The sequence below is a fragment of the Pan troglodytes genome, chromosome 21, assembly GCF_028858775.2.
Source record: "Pan troglodytes isolate AG18354 chromosome 21, NHGRI_mPanTro3-v2.0_pri, whole genome shotgun sequence".
NCBI classification, from domain to species: domain Eukaryota; kingdom Metazoa; phylum Chordata; class Mammalia; order Primates; family Hominidae; genus Pan; species Pan troglodytes.
In genome coordinates, this window is record NC_072419.2 from 26,612,754 (window position 1) to 26,630,698 (window position 17,945).

General features: G+C 42.5%; 1 protein-coding gene and 1 long non-coding RNA gene across 23 annotated transcripts in view; one reads left to right on the plus strand and one right to left on the minus strand.

The window, feature by feature from the left end:
- CFAP61 (cilia and flagella associated protein 61) overlaps nt 1-17,945 on the plus strand; it is a 306,350-nt gene that overhangs the window by 30,088 nt on the left and 258,317 nt on the right. For 21 of the 22 annotated variants that reach the window (XM_016937529.3, XM_016937533.3, XM_016937534.3 and 18 more), the window contains 2 exons: nt 8,192-8,324; nt 16,001-16,160. In XM_016937529.3, coding sequence (XP_016793018.2) covers nt 8,192-8,324; nt 16,001-16,160 — 293 coding nt within the window. Of the gene's footprint in view, nt 1-2,797; nt 2,885-8,191; nt 8,325-16,000; nt 16,161-17,945 lie in introns of those variants that run through there. The other variant, XM_016937539.3, reaches the window with a different exon arrangement.
- On the minus strand, nt 11,743-13,140 carry LOC107969966 (uncharacterized). The gene is made up of 2 exons (XR_001712144.3): nt 12,936-13,140; nt 11,743-12,107 (listed from the first exon to the last, which is right to left on the minus strand). It is a non-coding gene; the product is annotated as an uncharacterized LOC107969966 (long non-coding RNA).

Genomic DNA, 17,945 nt, shown 5'->3' on the forward strand with positions numbered 1-17,945 from the left:
ATAACTGGTTTCCTTAGTGGAGTATTGCTTCTTTGTTGATAACAATGGTTGATTAAATTGGCTCAACCTGTTGCTTTTTAAAATAGATGAAAAATCACTAATCATCAGGGAAATGCAAATTAAACCACAGTGAGATACTACTACCTTACTCCTGCAAGAATGGCCATAATTTAAAAGTCAAAAAACAGCAGATGTTGGCATGGATGTGGTGAAAAAGAACACTTTTACGCTGCTGGTGGGAATGTAAACTAGTACAACCACTATGGAAAACAGTGTGGAGATTCCTTAAAGAACTAAAAGTAGAGCTACCACTCGATCCAGCAATCCCACTACTGGGAATCTACACAAAGGAAAATAAGTTATTATATGAAAAAGATACATGTACACATACGTTTATAGCAGCACAATTTACAATTGCAAGGATATGGAACCAACCTAAGTGCCCATCGACCAATGAGTGGATAAAGGAAATGTGATATTTATACACCATGGAATACTACTCAGCCATAAAAAGGAACAAAATAATGTCTTTTGTACCACCTTGGATGAAGCTGGAGGCCATTATTCTAAGTGAAGTAACTCAGGAATGGAAAACCAAATACCGTATGTTCTCACTTGTAAGTGGGAGCTAAGCTATGAGGACACAAAGGCATGCAGAGTGACATAGTGGACTGTGGGGCCTGGGGAGTGGGAGGTTCGGAGGGGGTGAGGAATAAAATCCAACCTATTGGGTACAGCATACACTGCTTAGGTGATGGCTGCACTAAAATCTCAGAATTCACTACTAAGGAACTCATCCATTTGACTAAAAACCACCTGTATTCCCAAAACTATTGAAATTAAAAGAAATAAAATAGATGAAAAAAACATTCTTTAAGATTTAAGATGGGTGGTTTGTAATTACAAACTTTTAACTCTTAAGGCAATCATTTTAATGAAACATTTGATAGTCCCATGTCATGCTTTTTAGAAATCCACTTAAACTTGACTTCTGAGCAATTTCATATGAATAAACATTCTGATGTTTGTTATGAATATCCTAAAGCATTCCAAAAGAAGGGGTAGAGCAATTACAGATTTCCCCCGACAATCTTCATGAATAAGACTGGTAAGTGACCACCAAGTCTACCTTAGTTAACGATCCAGCTGGAGCCATACTAGCCCAGGATGGACGTTTAGATCAGATGTGCTTTGAAAAGCACATGACAAATTTGAGCTTAAAACCCTTCATAATTTTTAAAATCATGACATTTTCCGAGGACTAGAAGCTAAATGACTCCAAAACCCATTTGGAAGTTCTACAGTGGAATACTATATGGAGTTTAGAAATGATAGATTTGATTTTCTTAAAGAAGACCACTAGAGGTCACAAGAGATCTTGAAAAGAAAAAAGGTGCTTGTTTTTGCATACCTGAAGTAAAAGAAAAATCTAGCTGGCGCCGATCTTAGGTTCTCCTACCCCATGTTGAGACGGTGTTCATGGTAAAAAGTTGGCTTAACTAGAACACACTGCATTCTCTATCACTACCACTAAATTAGATTTTCTATGACTTGTTTTCTTAATTCACTGGTTTCTTAAAATACACACACATACACAAGTTTGAAGAAATATATTTATGGTGTTTGAAGTGACAACATTCAGTTGTACATTTTACAACTGTACATTTTAAAGTCCAGCTTTAAATACAAATCCTCTCTGGATATGGAGAATATCATCAGACAGGAACGAGGAGGCTGTGCCAGGATTCTGGATGTGGAGGTGGCCTGCTGCTGCTGCTGCTGCTGCTGCTGTCACTCCAGTCCTTAAGTGTGAGTTTTCCATCTGTGCATTTGCAGTGGTTTCTGTGCTGGCAGGGAAGTGATGCACACCTCTCAGACTCGAGGGAAGCAGGCCTGCAGATTTTCCTCTGGGGCCGTAATCATGTAGTGCAGCAGCCAGGCTGTGGAGATGATGAAGCAATCTCAGGATCTGCGTGTCACCCAGAGACCCATCAGGCTGTGAGGGAGAGTTCTGCATGTTCTGGACGTCGCGGTGCTCCTAGCAAGCCCAGCTAACCGACTGGTGGAAGTGCTGAGGGAGTTTGTCCTCACTTCTCCCCACCTTCCAGGAAGCCAGTGAGAGCTACCGGCTCATTTCTAGCTGTGGACTTAGAAGACACCCATTTCCCAAGTAGGGTGTCCTGAAAGGGGGTTGATTTCCTTAAGGTGTGGGTTCAACTCCATTTCACATGGCACAGTTTTCAGAGTCTGATGGAAATCTGGGTGTCTGAGAGATTGATAAGTGTTTATGAGGTGGACCTTTTGTTTCCTCCAGGGAAGTTAAAATAAAATATTGTATAATTGATGACGTTAACAAGCACATTGCTGCCCCCTCCAAGACACATTCAGAATGGAAGATATAAAGTAACTTTGCTTTTTGCTCAGAGAATTGTACTATTTCCGTTGCACTCTGTGTTGATCTATAAACTCCGCATCTTCATCGCCACTGGAACACTGTGTGGCCTGTCAGTGCCAGGGCATGTGACGCGGTGCCAAATTCACAGTGGCTCTCCTTGCATCCTGACTTTGACAGGCAGCGCTCATTGCCTCAGAACAGTCACGTTGAAACATTTGACTGCATGAGTTGTTTTCCATAGCTGGGGTGTTTTGTTTCTGCGGGGCTGGACTTTGTCATATGCCATTTGAGACTATGTGAGGCTGATGTCATACTTTATCATTAGCACTCGGGCTGATGCAAGATCATAAATTATCAATTACCCCAAGGAATGCATTTAGCAGAACAAGTTCCTCTTTATCCATTTTGGGAAAGGGCTTAAGAGAGAGCCTCTTCAGAACTCCAAGATTTGGTTGTTTTTCTGTTTTTCCCAGAAGAATTCGTGTTGAGGTATGATTATGGATAACTTTGTTAATGGGCTGCTGAGGTTCATGAGCAGGCCTAGGGCTCTGGGTCTTTCGGAACCTTTATTCCTGATGTTTGTAGCTATAGAGTAATATTTCTGTGTCCATCGTATATTTAAAAGCCTATGGTGCACAGTTGATTGTGTGTGATTGCTGTCTTCATTCACTTAAATGATTAGGTTATTGAATTATTTTTCCATTATTTAAAATGTCTGTTAATAAATACTGTTGCAACCTTTTATTTTTGGCAAAATGTTTGAAAATGGATTTGTTGACTACTCTCTCCTAGAATTTTTTACAAATTATTCTTAGCCAATATCATCAAGGACTCTTTTTACAGAGAAAAGCCACCATCTCTTATTAGCAACGCCCTTTTGGCAGGTTAAGTGGGGAAGTGAGTTGTTCCTGGAATGTTCTAGGCTTTTTCTGCCAAGGTTCTGAGGGCTCACGTGGAGAACAAACACTTGCTAAGGACTTAGTGTGCCCCAGAGAGCAGGCTTTAGTGTGTCATTTGTATCTTGCAGCTATTCTTGTCCCTACCTGTTTTTTGTACATGAGAAAACCAAGGCTTAGCATTGAAGTGACTTTGCCAGTTTCTTTTTTTTTTTTTTTTTTTTCAAATTTTATTATTATTATACTTTAAGTTTTAGGGTACATGTGCACAATGTGCAGGTTTGTTACATGTGTGTACATGTGCCATACTGGTGTGCTGCACCCATTAACTCATCATTTAGCATTAGGTATATCTCCTAATGCTATCCCTCCCCCCCTCCCCCCACCCCACAACAGTCCCTGGAGTGTGATGTTCCCCTTCCTGTGTCCATGTGTTCTCATTGTTCAATTCCCACCTATGAGTGAGAACATGCAGTGTTTGGTTTTTTTGTCCTTGAGATAGTTTGCTGAGAATGATGGTTTCCAGCTTCATCCATGTCCCTACAAAGGACATGAACTCATCGTTTTTTATGGACTTTGCCAGTTTCTTAGTCAGTAGAGTCAGAAGGCTAAGTAGAGGGGCTGTGATGCCACCAGCATGGGACCATAGGTTCAGACTGCCCAGACGCTGCCCCTTGGGCATAAAAATTCTGCCCTTCACTGCTGTCAGTGTAAATGGGACCCTAGGCAAGGTCTCAGCACAAGGTAAGCGCCCAGTTCACGTTGGCTATTGCTGCTGGGCTACATGCTAAAGAACTGCTACAGAATTCCTTCTGTGTCCCTAAAGAGCATTTTCCGTGGTTGGGAAGATGCCACACCTTGGCCGTAAGAATTAGCACCAGAACTGGACAATATATATCCAGTGATGATCCCATCATTGGGTTCCTGGTAAGGGAAGTTGGGAGAGAAGGGAAGTTGGAGGGTGTAGGGTGGAGATGAGCTTTGGAGGATACTGGAATTGGGGATAGGCAAGGGGATCAGAGCACTGGCTAGAAATAGAGGTGGGAAGGAGGGAAGATGGTGAAGTCTCCTTCTAGAGACAATAAGTAAATCAACTTGTATCATTATTGGTGACTAGGGTGGAAAGATGGAGGCAAAGAATTTTGTGCCCATCCCAGAAACAGTGGGGAGCTTGCAAAAGTGGAGTTTTAAAAAAATAATTTCAATTTTTATTTTAGATTTAGGGGGTACATGTGCAGGTTTGTTACCCGGGTATATTGCATGATGCTGAGATTTGGGGTACAATTGATCCCATCACCCAGGTACTGAGCATAGTACTCAACAGTTTTTCAACCCATACCCTGCTCCTTCTCTCCCGTCCCTAGAAGTCCCCAGTGTCTATCGTTACCATCTTTATGTCCATGAGTGCCCATTGTTTAGCTCCTACTTTTAAGTGAAAACATGCAGTATTTGTTTTTTTGCTCCTGCATTAATTCACTTAGGGTAATGACCTTCAGCTGCAACCATGTTGCTGCAAAGGACATGATTTCATTATTTCTTATGGCTGCATGTAAAAGTTTTAAAGTAAGATGAAGAAAGCAGGGTTTTAAGAAGATTAGTGATGGTGGATGGAATGACAGAGTTTCTCCTTACAGTAGTCAATGGGAAGTGAGTGCAGTGATTCAAGCTTCTGTAGTAAGAAACTCTCTTATTCCACCCACTGACTGTAGAAATTCTGCAGTTCTTTTTGGTTTCTCCTGCCTAAGTAATAATGATAATAACAATAACATTGCACATAACCTTTTTTTAACGTTTGCTATTTTTATGACAGATGCACACACGGTAACATAGAGAGGTAAAGTACCCAAGGTCACAGCTGGGCAGAAGCAGGATCCAGACCCAGGCAGCCTGGCTCCCCCGCTCAGGCTGTGACCACTTTGCTGTATCATTTTCTTTTTCTAATCTCTTCAAGAGCACCATAAGACTTAATGCATTTATGGTGGCGCCTCAGTCCACTGGGCCACAGATGACCACCGATAATGCTCAGTGATCACACGCAGAAATAGATGGACAAGTGGTCAAGGCCCTACCTTTTGTAAATTATTGCAGGGCTGAAATAGCTTGAAAAATGACTGCAGCATCAGTAGTACAGTCATACCCATTCAAAAAATGGTTGACATTTGTTTCTGGCTTCCTGTTTTAGCCTCATCACTAGAAATTCCTGCTGATGCCCTTGCATGATGGAATAAGACTGTTTGGTGGTGATGACATCAGGGCCAGGTTGACAGTTTTAAAAAACAAAGGATCTGGTTGCCTGGTTAAGGACCCTTTACTGTCTCTCCTTCCAGAGAGTTTTGACAAGAGGTGTATTAGTCCATTCTCACACTACTATAAGGACATACCTGAGACTAGACTATTTATGAAGGAAAGAGGTTTAATTGACTCACGGTTCTGCAGCGCTGGGGAGGCATCAGGAAACTTACAATCATGGTGGAAGGGGAAGCAAACACATCTTTCTTCACAAGGCAGCAAGAAAGAACAATGAGAGCCGAGTGAGAGGGGAGGCCCCTTATAAAACCATCATATCTCCTGAGAACCTTCTCACTATCATGAGCATAGCATGGGGGCAGCCACCCCCATGATTCAATTACCTCCCACCAGCTTCCTCCCATGACATGTGGGGATTATGGGAACTACAATTCAAGATGAGATTTGGGTGGGGACACAGCCAAACCATATCAAGAGGTTAACAAGAAGATTCAACCTGTGGAGTCATGGTGATGGTCCCTCCCATCCCGAGTTGTCATCTTCTGTGTGTGTTTTTTCCTCCTTGTACCATGGTCTTGTTGGCTGGCTCCCTCCTTCCCTCTGAAGTTTTATAGACCAGAAACCTGGCTTTTCAACTGTGTAGTTCTTCCATCAACATACTTACTGTTTTTAATGAAAAACCAGCATCATTTCAACTGTTACACTTGTGTCAGCAGAGGCAAAGGTTTCATCCTGGGAGCAGGGTGAAGATTTTCATCCAGAGTGCATGTGGTCATCCAGTTTAAAGCATTTAGACTTAGGAAGTGCAGCTGTGGCAGGATCAGGGGATTCGTTCCTGCAGGGGGCAGGAGGAATGGTGGCAGGGCTGGCAGGACGATAACCTCTGGCCCCTAGCCAAGGACTCCCCTCTCAACTCTTTTGCTTCCAGCTACAAATGTTCAAAAGAAGAGTCAAAATAAAGGAAGATTTTTGAAGTGCATTGTCAGCTTAGCAGAGTGTGAAGGCAGGGCTTAAGTCACTAGACCAGAGCTCATATCACGGCTCTGCTGCCAACTATTTCTGTCATCTCAGGCAAAGCATTTCCTCATCCCCATGGGCCTTGCTCTCCTCCCTCTGCAAAGTGAAAATGGCAGTGCCACCCTCCTGGGATCACTGTGAGAAACACAGTAGCAGAAATCATCTGGATAAAGCCCTGAGCTTTATATATATATATATACTGATCACTCAGTAGATGGAGCTGCTATTAACGTCAAAGACAACATACTAGAAGATAAAATGGGATGATGAAGATGGTAGCATAGTAAAGCTAGGGGGAGGAAATAGACATTAGTAGCCAAAGCAGATATACTAGAAAAAAATAACACAATGCTGAAACATTTTTACAGAAAGAGTATCAGAGAAAAAAAAAGAAAAGCAAAGTATAAGAACATCCCACACAGGTAAAAAAGAGCACTAAACTTACCCAAGAATGTGCTAAAAAGAAGAAAGGAGTGTTAAATCCTGCAGCAAGATGGAACACAGGAGCTAGCCTCCCCAAGCTGCAATAAATGTGGTTTTTGTTCCCACCCGCCACCGCCCCCTGTGCCAGACTAGTTGTCAAGGTCTCTGTAGAGGGTCCTGAGAATGGAAGCGGAGTGGATGTCCCCAGGAGGGTGAGCAGTGCTCCATCACTTCACTAGCCTTCCCCTCCGTGGCAAGTGCGGAGGCATCTCAGGAATAAAGGATGCCATGGGCCAGTGTTTGAAAAATGCATAAACAAGGTTAAATATTCTTTACTGTAGTGCTTCTCAGAGTCTTTAATATATAACTGTGAAACAGGAAAGGACTTATAGTGGTTACTGTTTTTAAGCATTGGAATTCTTTGGGCTGAGAGGATGCTTGGGACAATATCATAGTGGTGTTTCTTAGAACATCCTTGGGAAGTGCTGCCCCTAGTCTCTTGTCCTTTGACCCATGACAAGTGCTTCCCTGCATCCCACACCCACACATGCCAACTGTGTTCCCTCTGCCTGCAATGTTCCACTTCTAGGTTTCAACATAGCTTCTTCCCTTTCTGTTCATTCAGCTCTCAGCTCAGATGACCCTCCTCATAGAGGTCCTCCCTGACCACTTGACCCTCTCACTCTCTATCCCAAAGCATGTATCATTATTTGAAATGTTTAGAATTGTCTAAATTGGTTACATCTTTATTGTCTGTTTCTCCTATTAGAAGGAAAGTTCAGGCCAGGCGTGGCAGCTCACATTTGTAATCCCAGCACTCTGGGAGGCTGAGGCGGGCAGATCATGAGGTCAAGAGATAGAAACCATCCTGGCCAACATGGTGAAACCCTATCTCTACTAAAAATACAAAAATTAGCTGGGCGTGGTGGTGCATGCCTATAGTCCCACCTACTCGGAAGGCTGAGGCAGGAGAATCGCTTGAACCCGGGAAGCGGAGGTTGCAATGAGCCGAGATCACGTCACTGCATTCCAGTCTGGCAACAGAGTGAGACTCCCTCTCAAAAAAAAAAAAAAAAAAAAAAGAAGGAAAGTTGATATCATGAGTGTTGCTGTAGCCCCGGCACTTAGAACAGGGTCTGGCACACAGTTGGTGCCCTGTTGAAGGAAAAAAATGAGTAAACGAACACTGAACTTCAGCCTTTCTATTAAACAGGGTGGAAGACCATGACGATCTCATGCCAATATTTATGCGCTATGACACAATTCTGAAGGAAACTTACGGTGAATACTTCCTGGCCGAACTAATAGAGGCCCAAGATGAAGAGAATCATGCTGTTGTATGTGAGGTCAGTGACTGATCCATGTGGGAACACACTTAGTGAGAGGAAGGAGGAATGTGAGTGGTGTTGCTCTTGTGTTGCTGGGCACCCCTGGAGCTGCCATTGTCTCCCTGGCTACCCCGGCCCTCCCACTGCCCTTCCAGGTGGTGCACCAGGCCAGCTTCCTCCCCTGGGTTACTGGCTTTAGGTTGTCTTTTGCGAGGTCCTTCCAGATGCCCACGATGCTGTAGATTCTTGCCTTGTCCCTAGAGTGAGAGGGAATGGAAAAGACCCCCCAGGGGTGCGTAGGGGGATTTCTGAGGATCCCCAAATCTCAGACTTCAGAAGTCACAAACCAGCGTTCTGCTGGCAAATGGATTTTGTTTGAGTTGGAAAGGTATTTTTTTTAACTTTTTGTTTTGACATAGTTTCACACTTAAAGAAAGTTTATAACTACCCAGATTCCCAAAATGTTAACATCCAACCCCATTTGTTTTATCATTCTCTTGTTCATCCTTTCTAATTCCCTCTCTCTCTCTCTTTTTCTCTCTTGCTGGCTTTCTCTCTCTCTCATGTATATTCTGAACCATTTGAGAGTAAGTTGCATACATAATGCCCCTTTACCTGTAAGTATTTCAATGTATATTTCCTAAAAACAAGGACACTCTCTTAGATAACTGCAATACAATGATCAAAGCCAAGTAATTATGATTCCTGTAATTATTATTATTATTATTTTTTGAGATGGAGCCTTGCTCTGTCACCCAGACTGGAGTGCACTGTCATGATCTCGGCTCACTGCAACCTCTGCCTCTCGGGTTCAAGCAATTCTCCTGCCTCAGCCTCCCTAGTAGCTGGGATTACAGGTGTGCGCCACCACGCCCAGCTAACTTTTGTATTTTTAGTAGAGACGGGGTTTCACCATGTTGGCCAGGCTGACCTGAGGTGAACTCCTGACCTCAGGTGATCCGCCCGCCTTGGCCTCCCAAAGTGCTGGGATTACAGGCGTGAGCCACCGTGCCTGGCTAGTTCCTGCAATTCTTTTATCTAATCTACAGACTTCATTCAGATTTTTCTGACAGTCCCAGGAATGTCCTTTATGGCAGAGGTAATTCCAGGCCATTCATTGCATTCAGGTGCTCTGTTTCTTCAGCCTTTTTAAATCTGGAACAATTCTCTGATCGGTCTTTATCTTCCATGACAATTACAGTTTTGAATAGTACAGGTCAGTTATTTTGTAGAATGTCTCCATTTGGATTTGTACAATATTTTCTCATGATTTGATTCAAGTTATATATGATTAAATATTTTTGAATTAGCAGCTATTGTAAAAATTATGAAAGTCTATGTAAAAATTGGAATTTCTAGCTTTTCTAAACAAATCAGAAGGCCCAGCCTATTGGGCCCAAAAGACAGCCCACACCCTCTAACTCATGATTCTTCATCTACTCGTTTCTCATTATTTGTTAAAACTGTAAGAGCTGTTTAAAGAATATTACTTTTCTTGAAACTTGGAATGAAAAGTTCTCTTACTTGGATGACATGAGCAGTTTGAGGCTTTGTTCTACATCAGTGGTTCTCAAACTTGGCACATATGCAGATCACCTGGGAGGCTTTTAACTCTCCATACCATGCCAATGACTTGGATCCAGAATATATACAAAGAACTCTCACAACAATAGAAAAATAATCCACATAAAATGTGGGCAAATGATTCGAATAGGCACTTTTCAAAAAAAAATGAATAAATAAAAGATACAATTGGCCAATAAGCACATGAAAAGACATTCAACATCATTAGTCATTAAGGAAAGGCAAATCAAAACCACACTAAGATACCACTTTACCTCTGCTAGGAGGGTTATAATAAAAAAGCAGGACAATAGCAGATGTTGGCAAGGATGTGGAGAAATTGGAAGCCTCATCCATTAGCTGGTAGGAATATAAAATGCTGTGGCCATTTTGGAAAAAGTCTGGTATTTTCTCCAAAAGTTAAACATTTGACCCAGCAATTCCATACACAGAATTGAAAACACATGTCCACACAGAGATGTGTACGCAAATGTTCATAGCAGCATTATTCATAATAGCCAAAAAGTGGAGACAGCCCAAATGTCTATCTACTGATGAATAGATAAACAAGATGTGGTATATCCATACAAGGGAATAGTACTAGGAAATAAAAGAGAACGAAGCACTGATACATGCTACAGTGTGTATGAACCTTGAAAACATGATGCTAAAGAAAAGAAGTCAGTCATAAAGACCACGTATTGTATGATGGCATTTAGATGAAAGCCTAGAATAGACACTTCTGTAGAGACAGAAGGTAGATTAGTGACTGGAGGGAAAGGGGAAGGAGAAGTGACTAATATTGGGCATAGTCGTTGGTTGGTGGGGGGATGAAAATGTTCTGGGATTAGACAGTGGTGATGGGTGTACAATTTTGTGAATATATTAAAAACCATTGAATTGTGTATTTCTTTTTTTTTTTTTTTTGAGACGGAGTCTTGCTCTGTTGCCCAGGCTGGAGTGCAGTGATGCGATCTTGGCTGACTGCAACCTCCACCTCCCGGGTTCAAGTGATTCTCCTGCCTCAGCCTCCCAAGTAGCTGGGATTACATGCATGTGCCACCACACCAGGCTAATTTTTGTATTTTTAGTAGAGATGGGGTTTTGCCATGTTGACCAGGCTGGTCTCAAACTCTTGGCCTCAAGTGATCTGCCTCCCAAGGTGTTGGAATTACAGGTGTGAGCCACTGCACCAGGCATGAATTGTGTACTTCTTGAAGCGTTGTTTTTATGGTAGATGAATTATATCAATTATATCCATTTTTAAAAATCCTGCTGCAGGGGTACACTCAGGCCAATTAAGTCAATCTTTTGGGGGTGAGACACAATCCATATATTTATTTTTAATTTTAGACACTCACTATGTTGCCCAGGCTTTTCTTAAACTGCAGTCCTCCTGCCTCGGCCTCCCAAAGTGCTAGGGTTACAGGCATGAGCCACCATGCCTGACCTCAATCTGGATTTTTAAAGATCTCCCCAGATGATTCCAAGGTGCAGTCCAGGTGGTGAAACACTCATCTACATGAGGGTAAAACATACCTGGTGAGAATGACATGACTTTATAGAGATGTGGGTATTAGTTTCTGAAGCTGACAATTGGCCCCTGGAAATTAGATTCTGAAGTACTACATTGAAAGGATTTTTATTTATTTTTTAAATGTTTATTTTATTTTCTTATATTTAGGTTTTGGCATGGTTTCTCAAAGACCCGCTTTCGCGTATTCTCGTTTAGCCATTAGCCCCAGGCTACCAGGCTAGCCATAGAAGGGAGGGTTGGAAGCATTTGGGCCCAGCAGTACCATTTGGAAAGCTTGTCTTTACACAACTAGACAGAAACTCCTGAGAAGTGAAATGATTCATACAGACCCCAATAAGGATTTTCATGACCAAACTTTACTTATCAGGTTTAATCAGGGTCTTTGTTTTTGGAAGGCTTTTAATTATTTGGTTTCAAGGTACTAGTTTTACTCTGAATCACTTGAGTCAGTGCTTTGTAGAGAAGCTGCAGTGACCTCTTCCCCCACGTTCTTTCTCTCTCTTGCCGTATGTTTCACACTTTCAGTGTGTGTAAACATCAGAGCAAAGCTGTAGGCTGAAAACTGCGGTTCCAACCCTGCAAGGATCCTTTGGTGTCTCGAAAGAGGCAGAGGGCATCCAGCCCCATCTCCTTCCAGAGGCCGTGCTGCCTCAAGCATCAGAGGCTTTGTGTTCTGTGGAGGGGAGACCACAGACCTCGATCTTAAAATGGAAGGGCAGAAACAAGACTGTGAGCCGGGATCTGGGAGGGGACATCTAATCTGAAGTGAGCCATGTCTGATGTCTGAAGCCTTTTGGGGTTCAAGATCAATGCTGTTGCTACCCTTTTTCCTGCCTCCCTAGGGGGCTTTTAGGCAGTGGTGTGCTGGAGCCAGCTTGCTCTGGCTCTCAAGGGCTGATTGTTAAATCCTCAGGAACTCTGCAAACTGCTTGTTAAACACAGCTATTATTAAAAATTAAATTATAGAAACCTACAGTGTAATAAATTATATTAAAACAAAGTTAATAAATACTTGAAATTCATCACCTTCAATTTTTTTTTTACTATTCTCCATGTTCTTGAGGGTTTTTTTTTTTTAAATGTCTGTGGTCTCTATACAGTAGATATAAGAAATAATGGCTAGCTACTGTGCATTCTCTCCCAACTACATGTTTAGTGAGATCACACTGTTCACTTGACATTGACCATCATGACAGTGCTTACACCTCAGAAATCGGCAAATGCTACAGATCTGGGCTTTTCCCCCGCGAATGCTGATTAGGCATTTACAGGCACACATTACTTTAAGGCAACCACTGTCAACCAGAGGAAACAGAAAGAAGTCCATCAAGTTTGTCTTTCTGAACAGCCATGGCAGTTCCAGGCCATGCATGCAGCATGCCTGAGGGCAAGGCTGTGCCGTGTGGGAAACCCTTACTACTGAAAGGGTTTTTAGTTACAAGGACTTTCTTTGGCTTGATAGCTAGTTTGGAGGAGTTTGGGGCCATCACTTCATACAAGTTCCTTGTCATAACTGTACCCTGGCTTACCTTGACATCTGGTGTTTACTCCAAGCTGAGGTTTTAGGGAAGGGTAGTTGGAGGCCAATGGCGGCTCCTAGTGACAGATGGGCAGAGCGTCTGCTTTGGCATCATCCAGGGTGTGGGCAGCAGTGGTCCGAGTAGGCACCACTGACCTGCAGGCAGGGAAAGCCTGCCAGGTCAGCCATGCGCTTGGCATCAGGAGGAGAGGATCAGAGCCAGCAGTGGTCACAATGAGGGCAAAACCCTCACAGTGGAATATTGTCACCCAAAAGGGATGGGTGGCTGTAGGGCTTTTTGGATGGAAGCATAAATGAGAAAATACACACGTTTCTATAAATGGACCTGTTTGGGAAGACAAGGCCACAGTACACATAGTTTTCTAGCAATCTAAACCTTATGTGTCATGATGTAGATATTTACAGGACAAGCAAGAACAACAAAACCTTCAGTTTTGTTCTCCAGTATAAGATAATTGAAGACACTTGTGGTGAAAAGTACTTCTGTCACCAGGAAGATAGATAACAGCCAGCAATCAATGCCTTTCTGTTGCACAAGTTAAAAAGTCCATTAAATCCATTTATTTTTTTTCAGTGCATACACAAGAATACATTTGGATACTCCTGCAAATTCATATTTAAGAACAGTGTTTCTCAAATCGGTTATTTGAAAGAAACTCAAAGGAAAAAGCAGACACTTCCACAATATGTCCTTGCTCTGTTGTAGTCTGTAATTGTGAACTTTTGTAAATTGTTACAACCCTGGATGAATGATGGGAATATAACAGGTTGTAGAATTGGAGGACGTTAAATCTTTGTTCCTAATGGCAAAACATGTTTTTCTCATTTTCATCAGAATGTGTGATCCATGCCATTTGAAATCAAATTCCAAACACAATGAGCCATTAGTGTAATAGCTCATTACTAACAGCGGTCTTATAAATAATACATTCTTATCATGCACATGCAGCTCGCTGTGAAGCCAGCAAAAGGTATTTCAGGCCATCGAAGTTTTGTTGCGCCAGTGCGGCTGTAGATTAGAAGGACATCTCCATGTGAACCAAGATGGATGCCAATTTTCCCTGCCGAGAGTGAGGCTGGCCGTCTCTTTCTGCACATATGGTAGATGGATTGGTTAATCAGCGTCTGCTGAGTCTTGGGCCTGAAATTACAGAGAAGCCAGACAACTGCGGCTATGCAGCCTTTGTTCACGAGTGCAAACAAGACAAACAATCACTTGTTATTTGGGAAAAAAATTAAAATGTTTATTTTGGACTTTTATTAAAGTGTCAATGGCTTTATAAAACAGCTGTGTAAATCCAGGCTTTTTCAGCAAGTATCACTTTAGGGGGCCTGTAAAGAAAGGAATATACATGAAAAAATTAATTTTTAAAAATTCCCCTCGTATTTCAGTATTGAGAAAATAGAGGGGGTCTCACTTTTATTTTGCAAACACGTTTGAGAACAAATGATTTTTAACTGGGAGACATATTCAAGAACAAATAGTAGTTTAATACCTTTTTTTTTTTTTTTGGTGTCATTTAAAAAACTGAGTATTATTGTAGCCCGATTCTCTGTTTTAGGAGATTAAAGCATTTTCTCTGACTGGGCATTTATGGAAAGATGCTGCGTTCTTGGGAATAGAGAATGCCTGTGATTATTGAGTTCTGCTACTTTCTGAATGCAATGGTTATCTAAAAGTCTGAACACTTGAGAGATAGGACCCAGTAAATGCAGGTTTCTAATAAGAGCTATCAGAGTCTAATCAGTCAACCAGAATTTGCTTAAAATCTACTAATAATTATTTTATGTGAAATTTAAAGGACTATGTATTTTCTCTCTCTTTTTGAATTTTAAATACTTTCCTTGCAGAAAACAATGAAATACAGAATTACTTAAGGGATATATTAAGGAGTTTCAGTCACAGCCGTCTCTCCATGTGGAATATGATAGAATTAAAGTCTGTTGTTAATTTCTAATATTTTGGTACCAATCAGGTACCTGGTACCCAACCAAGGTTCAGATCAGCTAGTTACTCATCTTCTCGCCTATGTATTACTCACCAAAGACTGAAAATCATGGGGACGACTGCAAGAGCTTCAGAACCAGGCATTTCAGGGTGATGGGAAGTTCGACATTTGCAGATCAGACCCACCTGGTGAACCAGCCCAGCCTGACTCAAGTTTACTTCACTGGAACATTTTCCACCAAACTTCCTTCCCTCATATCTCCTCCCTATCAGACTATCCAGTTAATAAATAAGTGACTTGAAGGCAAATTGAAGAGTTTCTACCTGATAAGGAGCTAGGGACCGTGAACTTTCTCTGTACTGGGGGCTGATCAGATGGGCACTGGAACAATGACCTGTATTCCTGAGAAGTGTGCATGGCAGAGGGAAAGAAAGTAGACAGGAGCGCCAGGCTTATGGTGGGGTACAAACACAAGACACCAAATGGCAGAGGATATGGAGCAGGCAGGAGCATGGTCTGAGCAGAGGGCAAGTGTCCCAATGGTTGAAGGGTCAAGAACTCTGGCAATTTCCATGTTACTTATGCACCACTAGGTGTGTCCCCAGTGGTCACTTATTGGGACATTTTTTGAGCATATTTTATGTACTGAAGGAAGACACTTATTCCTCCCTTAAATCTCAAGGTGACTGCCAAACCACCAGCCGACCACATTCTGAGGGCTCTGGAGGTTTCCTGATGAGAATCATTTGACCTCTGATAAAGTAATGAAGTGTTTTGGGCTGGGTGTGGTGGCTCATGCCTGTAATCCCAGCACTTTGGGAGGCCGAGGTGGGTGGATCACTTGAGGTCAGGAGTTCAAGACCAGCCTGGCCAACATGGTGAAACCCCGTCTCTACTAAAAATGCAAAAATTAGCTGGGTGTGGTGGCGGGCGCCTGCAGTCCCAGCTCTGCGGGAGGCTGGGGAGAAGAATTGCTTGAACTGAGGAGGCGGAGGTTGCAGTGAGCCAAGATACACCACTGCACTCCAGCCTGGCTGACAGAGCGAGACTTTGTCTCAAAAAAAAAAAAAAAAAAAAGAATAATGAGGTGTTTTGGATATTTCAGGTGGAAGGCACAGCTGTTGGGTTCATGAGTGTGTGCTCAAGAGTGAACATGCAACTGCTGCATGAGTGCTTTGACTTGGGCCCTTTCCACGGACTCTGTTTCCCACATCCTGATGACGTTCTGGAATCACCACAAGACCTAAGTGTCCGAAGAAGTCAAGGTACAGTGGCTATCACAGGGACACACTGGGAAATTAAATCTATGCTTTATACACATTGCGCTCTTCGCTAAGTGATGGAACTAGATAGGGTGCTTTATATTTCCTTCCCCAGTTCCCCTTAAGGAGTAGTTCCCATGGTTGGTCACATCCTTGTGAAATACCTACAAGCACAGATAGTCACAGTGCAGGGGTGGAGTTAGACATAGTGGACTTGGGGCCTTAGGGCTCCCACATTCAGGACGCTCACTTCTTGAATGTTCATTGCTAGAGTACATGTAAGTTATGATGAAATAATTACTGGTGTTTCAGGTTTCACACACACACAACCAAATATAACAAGTAAATTTTTCAAATCAAGAACTCAGGAAATTTTATATGCTTTTAAGTTTTAATCCCAACTTTCAGTGCTTCTGTTTTTGTCTTTGACAAATCATTATGTAGTATAGGTCTGTTGCAAGTAGTCATTTTTAACTTGCTTAAGTTATTTCTAGCTATATGAAATAATATCATCAATTTTAAAATATTGTCTGTATCAAGATTTTCACCACGTTCAATTAGGTAACCTCAAACTTTGATGTTTTAATTTAGTGAGGTCTTACTGTATCCATGGGTATCTTTGCAGTTACATATTTGGGTTCTTACAGAAGACAGATGCAGGCAGGCAAGTTACCATGGGTACATCAATTCACTTCTCCAAAGCTGGATTTCTTCATTTGTAAAATGGGCATAATAGTAATACCTCCCACACGGGGGGGTTGTGAAGTTTCACTGAGATAAGCCATGTAGAGTGCTTTGCACAGTCAACACTCAATAAATGTTGATCATCACCGTTAGCAATTATTTTTTCTTTGTGTCGGCCTTCCACCAACTTGAATCTTCCTAGGGTAAAATCAGGGTATTTCAAATTGCTATGCTTTCTCCTGTCTGAAAGATTATACCAAGATTGTTCAGAAATGGGGAAAGGAGCACTTGGCTGGTGGCAAAGGACTTGCCAATCTAGACAACAGAAGGCAGCGACTTGGCTAAGCTTATCCCCTGAATGCATAAACCCAGTGCACAGTGTCTAGACCTCATCTGAACATACACACTTATCACAGAGAACCTGCAAAGCCACAGATAGAGGAGTTTCCCTTTTGTGCTGATGATAACAACACCCTTCCCAAAAGAGATTTGGGGTCCTTATTGTTTAATAGTGAAGCCTTGCTTGCCATGCTTCCCAGAGAAGAACTCTACCATGGGAGAGTTCTGAAGGAACTTAACAGTGTGAGACAGTCTGGAACCATAAGTTGTCATTGTTATTTTCCAATGCTTAAATTCTTCTTTGAAAGCAGCACTAAATGGCTTTTTTTTTTTTTTTTTTTTTTTTTGAGACGGAGTCTCGCTCTGTCGCCCAGGCTGGAGTGCAGTGGCGCGATCTCGGCTCACTGCAAGCTCCGCCTCCCGGGTTCACGCCATTCTCCTGCCTCAGCCTCCCGAGTAGCTGGGACTACAGGCGCCCGCTACCACGCCCGGCTAATTTTTTGTATTTTTAGTAGAGACGGGGTTTCACCATGTTAGCCAGGATGGTCTCGATCTCCTGACCTCGTGATCCGCCCGCCTCGGCCTCCCAAAGTGCTGGGATTACAGGCGTGAGCCACCGCGCCCGGCCGGCTTTTTTTTTTTTTTTGAGATGGAATTTAACTCTTGTCACCCAGGCTGGAGTGCAATGGTGTGATCTTGGCTCACTGCAACCTCTGCCTCCCGGGTTCAAGTGATTCTCCTGTCTCAACCTCTGGAATAGCTGGG